The sequence below is a fragment of the Egretta garzetta genome, unplaced genomic scaffold (genome assembly GCF_000687185.1).
Source record: "Egretta garzetta isolate BGI_Z169 unplaced genomic scaffold, ASM68718v1 scaffold238, whole genome shotgun sequence".
In the NCBI taxonomy this organism is placed as follows: Eukaryota; Metazoa; Chordata; class Aves; order Pelecaniformes; family Ardeidae; genus Egretta; species Egretta garzetta.
Window position 1 is genome coordinate 311,358 of NW_009260402.1, and position 7,200 is coordinate 318,557.

The following is a 7,200-nucleotide window of genomic DNA, read 5'->3' on the forward strand; positions in this document are numbered from 1 at the left end:
GTAGATGGGTGCTGGAGGTGGAGATGATGGAGGGTACGCGTTGTTGAGCGGGTATTTGGGTGGGGCCTCTGTGTTCTTCACTCTGGTGAAATTGATGCAACGGCCCTAAAACAAAAGAGAACAAAGTGGAAAAGCACGGTTACTGACGGAGGCAGCGGCATCACAGCTGGGAGACCTTCCTGGCTGTGTGCAAATCTGACATCACTTTAAATATTCCTGGGTACACCGCTTTGTTCCCTCTCCTTCTCAGAGATGGATGTTGTAAGAGCAAGTCCTGTACTGAGCAACCAAGAGCTTAAACCCTAACAACAGCTTTTGAAGTGAGGGAGGATGAAATCCTCTCATGCTGTTTTAGAGCATCGAGCACTACAAGTCACACTGAAGCTGCAAGAGCTGGCAAGAGCCGTTCCTATTCTTCAGAGCTGGCGTCTGAGTCAGTGCACAACCCGTGGTCCCTGGCTCTACAGATGCCTCTTCCCAGACCTCAGTCTTAAACCTCCAGCAGCATGAAAACTGGGCTTTGCACGTTTGGAGCCACTCTCTCCTTCAAATACCTGGCTTTTGTGCCCTATTTCTAATCGTTTACCAACCAGGCAAGAGGGAAGTTTTGTTAGACTAAGTTCCCTGCTCAGAATTTTTCCTGAAATACGGCCGTTCTTCATTAGAACGTCTTGATATTCTGGTGCTCTTGAGAAGCCATTAATCTGCTTTTCTCGCTCTTTGGTGCTAAGTTACAGTTTGTTGTACATTTTTAAACAAAACCTTTGCCCTCCAAGCTGTTCTTTTTTTTTTTCTCCCAAGCTCCACCTGTGAAAGATCCCACTGTAAATACTCAAATGTCATAATCAGCACTATTGTGTTATGGATTCATTCTTTTAGGTATGAAATAATCCAAAAAGGCACTAGAGGATTTTGGAGTCCATACTTTGTTTTTGGATTTGTGAGCGTGAGCTTATTTTCTGTTTTCCTCTTCCCTCTCCCAAAGTAAATGTTTTTTCTGCTGAAAAAATGCCAGATGGAGCATTGAGCCCATGCAGGCTGGAGTAGATGTGTTGGGGTAACAACATCAGCCATTCTGAATCCTCTGCACGGCTCTGTATCTTCTCCCCACTGTACCCAGCCTACAGACAAATGCTCTGCAGAAGAGGGACCCGAAGTGCAGTGGGGGAGATGCTGGTGGAAAGGCAGAAGGGTGCTGGAGAAGGATTTGACAGGGATGACAGGCTCCTCAGCTGGCGTGGAAGGGGCCGACACATAAAGAGATACAGACAGCTCCTCTCCAAGAGCTCTGCCAATTATATCATCATGCTCTGTGGATATGAAGAAACATCTGCCTGAGCCTCAGCCGTTCAGCAGAGGAAAGTGGATTCCTTGCTGAAGCGAACAAGTATGCAGAGCAGCCCACAGCTGAACGCAGGCTGTCTTGTGCAAGCAAAGGTCATTTAAGGAAAACAAAGATTTCACAGCGCCTTAAACTGTGGCAAGTTCAAGATGACAGCATCACCTCAGGGCTGCTCTGAGCGCGGTGGCCGCTGAACCTTCTGCAAGGCTCGGCCCTGGCCTTCCGTCAGCAGGAAGAATCTCTGGCTTTAACTCAGGATCTCCTCGAGGAATCAGGCTCCGGGCCAGAGCAGAGACCCAAGTAACGGTCACGAATCTGCCCATGGCAATGCCCCTCCTTGAGGATTAATGCTCTCTCCGTTAAGGCTTGTCCCTACAGCATGACAACGTAGAGGGGAAAAGGGAGGAGAGGGTTGGGCACTGCTGTGTACTCTGCGCTACCACGAGCATCAGCGCAGTGGGGTCATGTTCTCCACCTCTTGCACAGGACAAAATGCCGATACAAAATAAAGAGCCAGAGCGGGCAACGGCCCTGAGCAGAAGCGCTACAATCCCTCCGCAGCATCCCAGCATCTCTGGTGCTGACCAAAAAGGGGGCACCATTTGATAGGCAGAGGAAAGCCTGAAATAAGCACACCGCTGTCTCATCTCAGAGCGTCCCTGGTTCTATTTGCTCTCTTCTGGGCTGGTGTCTCTGCTTTGATGTTGTTTTAATGCACTTTGCTGTGATTTGAAGTAAACGCTCTCTTCTGGGCTGGTGTCTCTGCTTTAATGTTTTAATGCACTTTGCTGTGATTTGAAGTAAATATTGTGGGGCAGGCCTGCTGAGTGAATGAAAGTCTGAGCCCATGATTGACTAATTCTACTCAGAACCCGCCCCCCCCATGAGAATGTTTTCCTTGTTCCAGTTCCATGTCTCCTGAAATGCAACTTTAGTAGTTTCAGGCTATTACTTGCCCTAGTTTTGTTTTCTTTATTTATGTTGAGAACAAAATAAACCCGAACAAAAAGCATCAGTCCAGGAATCCCATCCAGAGAACAAAAAGTTGCAATTGTTTTTGTGTGGAGAGATACTGTCTGGATGCTCCAGGGGTGAGGTTATGGTGCTGCTGATCCAAATGGAACTGAGCACCACCCTAGGAGCATTCAAGAGGATGCAGCGAGGCTCAGAAATCTTTGGGTTTGGAGCTGGAGCAGGGCTAAAAAGCCATCTAGTACTCATGGCAATGCCCAAGGCACGGTCCAAAAGGGTAAGAGAGTACGTCCTGTGCATCCTGCTCACCGGCAAAGACTTCACTTCTTATTGATGAAGACTGGCTTGGACAGCTCAGCAGTGCCTTTATCAGAAACAAGGCGCTAGCAATTCATACCAACGTACAGCTGCGCTCTGTTTACACTAGATTTTGTAGTCAGCTGTGACCTAGTGAGCCTGTGTTCATGAATTACTGCTGATATCTGTGGCTTATGATAACTTTTTCTCCAGTAATAGGGTTGCTTTGAAATCAAGAGCTCTTTTTTTCAGACGTGATTAAGTCTCCACTGTCCTTGATAACTATGCTTTAACAGGGGCTTGTTGGACCCGCCGTCTGCTTTGAACAAGTAGCCAGACTGGAGTCTGAGCGTAAGCCACTCAGATGCAGACCAGAGACCAGACAGCACGGGAGTGCAGACATGAGAGCCAGACTTGACCCAGAGCTAGCGCAGCGTGTAGCTGTACTCATCAGGTGCCTCTTCCCCATTCCCTTGTGCATTACACTGGTCTAACTTCAGAGTTCAAACCTTCTTCTGCTTACCACAGGACTGAGAGTGCCTTTTGCTCAGCTCAAGCATGCTGTTCCCTATCTCCTCGTATTTCCTTTGCTGCCTGGGTCAGCTGCTCTGCAGCGAATTGACAGTGACCTGTTTGGCAACACTTTCTACTGCTGTGCAATGGGTAATTCTGCAGGGCATCCAACGTGTGTGAAGGACAGATACACTGCTCAGGCCTTCTCCTCCTTTCACGTGATCTGACAGACCAAGGGAGCTCTTGTGTTTCATTGCTTGACATTTCTCTTACCCATGCAGAGCGGGGGGAGAATGCCAGATAGGAGTTCTCAGTCCAGATGGACTGAGATGGACTTTGGCAGCTACACTGCCTCAAAGGAGATGGAGAAGCCAATTTCTCCTAGGGGAAGAGAACTGTCTGAATGACAGGGAGATATCCAGGAACCAAATTACTATGCCATTGCATGAGAGGCAGAAAATGTTTCACTAGTGCCCTGGGTACAAATGCAAAGCAGATCCAGGAGGAAGAGAGCTACTTTAACCAAAAAGCTGGAGGTTAAATAGGGCTTTCCTCTTGTATCTAGGAATATGATAACAGACAGAAAAGTGCAGAGGTTGTGCTAGCCAGAGTGACCACAAACAAGTAATCCTAGAGCTCTGGAAGACCCAGCTTTCTCTGAAATGCGTGGCAAGAGATGTGTTTTCCCACCTGCGCTTACCAGAAGGGGGCCCTGATTCACAGCTGGGCTTTGTACCATGCAATTGCAATAGAAAAATAAAACCCCGGCATCATCGACCTACTCCGTGGTTCAGTGCTGTTTTATCTGGAAAACTGTCTGGATGGAGTTCAAGTTGGCTGGCTAATCACCCATCCATTCAAGCTTTTACAGGGCTCTCCATTGCCAGCAGAGTTCAGTTCATCCCACAGATAACAGAAGTTGACGTGAGCAGTTACAGACCCTCTAAATAAATGAACCCAAATGCCTTGTTAAGCCTCGGGATCTGGATGCAAAACCAGAGTGAGCGTCTGAGGTACTACAGGTAAAAGGAGTGCAGGATCTCTCTACAATCAGTGGAAACATAAGGGCCTTTGTGTGATTTTAGGAGGGTGTCAATGGCCACCAGTTAGCAGCCCTTCTTTTGGCCATCCACCAAGGTTTATTCACCTCATGTAGGTGTCCAAATTTAGATGGGGTGGATGTGGAAGATGGTGGCAGAACATCCAGGAGGCAGGAAATGAAGCCATTTCCACTGAATGCTACTTTGCATCCTTAAACAGAAGTCACCTTTCATCCCAGGAGAAAAAGCTCCTTAACCAGATTATACCACAGCTTTGAGAAGCCAGTTCTATTAGTCTTTCTAGCAGAGAGACAGTAGTTGGAGATACAGAATGTATGAACGTAGGGAGCAGGCTGTATATTAAAAGGCTGCTGTGTTGAATGCCTTGGCTAGGTTTTATTTCCCTTTCTGCAGCCACAACGCTTCGGGGGGGGGAGAGTCACAGCTGTGCCTCAGAAGAGACAATTGAAGCAATATGGAGACATTATTAGATCTGAAATTTAGCGGAATCAGCAAAATCAGTGGGGGCAATTCACTCACATTTTATGTTGTTTTTCTAGAGAGTACTGCTCACAGGCATATACATAATGAATTCTGCTTGGAGTGGCCTTGCTCTTTCACCTTCAACAGCTAATTATCTTTGGGATGAAGGCAGGGAGCATCGCCTTTAGGACAACAAAGCACTTGGCCGTGGGAGGCATGTCTCCTCTGACCATGGGCCTCGCCCTGCGAGCTCTTTGCATGCGGAGTGCCGTAGGGTTGCACACCCGATCCAAGCTTTTCCTTTTGTTCTTCACATCTGGTTGACTGAGGAGCGCTGCCAGGGTTGAAAGAGAAGGGTGGGATGTGGGGTGAGGGGGGCATTAGGCTGTTGAGGTTGTAGCACAGGGTGGTGGTTGCTGAGCATTCAAGAGAGCAAGCTGGAACACTTGTGTCTTGGACATGGGTCTGGCAAGCAGAGGTGCAAAGAGCAGCAGATGCCTCAAGCCAAACTGTGGCATTTCCTAGGAACTCCACAGCCTTGGTCCAAGCCACTGCCCACCTCCTCCTGCCTCTCTTTCTGCTTTTATTTGAGTCTGGAAACTAACTGGGAAAGGGACCGTCACTAACAGCACAGCGCACAATGACCTGCACAGAGACATTGATTGGGATTTGGCACATTGAATCCAGCTGTGGAGAGGATGGACCTTCCTCTTGGGACGCTGCAGAGTTTCTTTTTTCTCTAACCAGCTCGCTCTCCAGCCCCCATCACAGCAGGACTCAAACGAGGAGGAAGCTTTTTTCTTTGTTTCATTCCAGCCCTGCTCTCTGTGGTTCCAGCTGTTCAGGGTGAGGCTCACACACGGCACAACACAAAGGTAATGTAGGAAAGGGAAGTTGGTCCCAGAGCAGTGGCATGCCCTCCACGGTACTGAAAAGATCTCTCTTTCACAGAGGAAGATGGAGCACATTTTTGTGAAGTGAAGATGAAAAATGTTTCTGTTTCTCTTGGTTTCCTATCAAGCTGGAATTAATACCTGGAAAAATATCAACATCTTAAGATCATAAAACACTGGGACTGACTTCTGAGCTCCTGGGCTTAAAAAGAGGCACTGGAAAAGATATGATCCTTAATGTTGTTTTGTATGGGTCATTAGTAATTCAAACTTTCCATAAACAATATCCTGGTTTACCCTTTTGTTATGAGAAAGAGGAGAAAGGGGTAAAAAGAAATACAGAAATAAAGAGAAGAGAAAGAAAGAGGAAAAGGAACAGAAAGAGAGGGAGAAAAGAAATGTAGAAATTAACCTGTGATTTGATACCTGATTCTGAATCAAGCGTGCACAAAAACTTGTAGGAGGTACTGGCCAAATGGATAACAGGCACACATTAAATATATTCAATAAATGTGAGAGTTACCAGCAGTGCCTGCAAAGAGATGATTTACTAAACTGCAGCTACTTAAAAAGCAAAGCGCGTACATGGATGAGAGAAACGAACGCTAAATTCTCCAAGCCAACCCCTTCCTACCAAAGATCCCGGGTGCTCGATTTGAACTCAGTCCAGGCATGAAACTTCCACAAACATCTGTGAGGGTGATGAGTGGGAAGAGGAGGAGGAATACAGAGCAGAGAGACACGGTGGATCTGATAGCAGCTCCGAGTCCTGCAGGGGGAGGAAGGCGGTGAGCTGGCAGTTTGCCTGTCCGCAGCCTGCACGAGCCAAATGGCACAAACAGCTCATGCTGCCTCTCCTGTGGCTACAGAGAAAAATCACCTCTAGCCAACGTGGTGAGGATCCCCTCTGGTGAAAGTGGTCTTTGCATAGGGTACTTTACAAAACCTCTCTCCAAAAATGCATCCCTTTGTGCCTGGACAAAGGTGACACTGAGACTTTTCCAGAGTGAGAATAATCACTTCTCACCAGGGTGAGGATAATCGATATCTGCTTCCCACCATTTTATCATTTGGGAACACCATTAGTCAGCGAGCTCTTGGGTTTGCTCCTGGGTTCCCAGGGGCTTTTTGCTGCTCTGAACCCCTGTGTATTGGCTCAAGCTGCATAGCGCTGTGCTTTCTATTGGTGTGTAGAGCGGGGCTGATCACACACCAATGTTTTGGCTACTGCTGAGCAGTGCTCAAACAGCATCAAGGCTGTGTCTCCAACATTCCTCCCCCTCTCCCCTCCCAGGGGGTTGGAAGGGCGCGAGATCTTGGGAGGGGACGTAGCCAAGACACCTGACCCAAACCAACCAAAGGGATATTCCATACCGTATGACATCAGCTCAGATATAAAAACTAAGGGAAAAGGAAGAGGAGGGGGGCATTCGTTTTTTATGATGTTTTGTCTTCTGGAGCAACAACTATGTGTACTGAAGCCCTACTTCCCGGGAAGCAGCTGGACACCGCCTGCTAATGGGAAGTAGAGAATAAAATCTTGTTTTCCTTTTGTTACCGCGCACAGCCTTTGCTTTTGCTTTTTTATTAAACTACCTTTATCTCAACCCATGAGTTTTCTTTCTTTTCCATCTCATTCTCTCCCCACCCATCCTGCTGA

At 47.5% G+C, this 7,200-nt stretch overlaps 1 protein-coding gene across 1 annotated transcript in view; it reads right to left on the minus strand.

The window, feature by feature from the left end:
- Nucleotides 1-7,200, minus strand: part of ANTXR1 (ANTXR cell adhesion molecule 1) — a gene marked incomplete at its 3' end in the record, with an annotated part of 107,894 nt that continues 100,694 nt past the window's right edge. The window contains exon 18 of the mRNA XM_009643405.1: nt 1-105. Within this exon, the coding sequence (XP_009641700.1) occupies nt 1-105 (105 nt within the window). The remainder of the gene's footprint in view (nt 106-7,200) is intronic.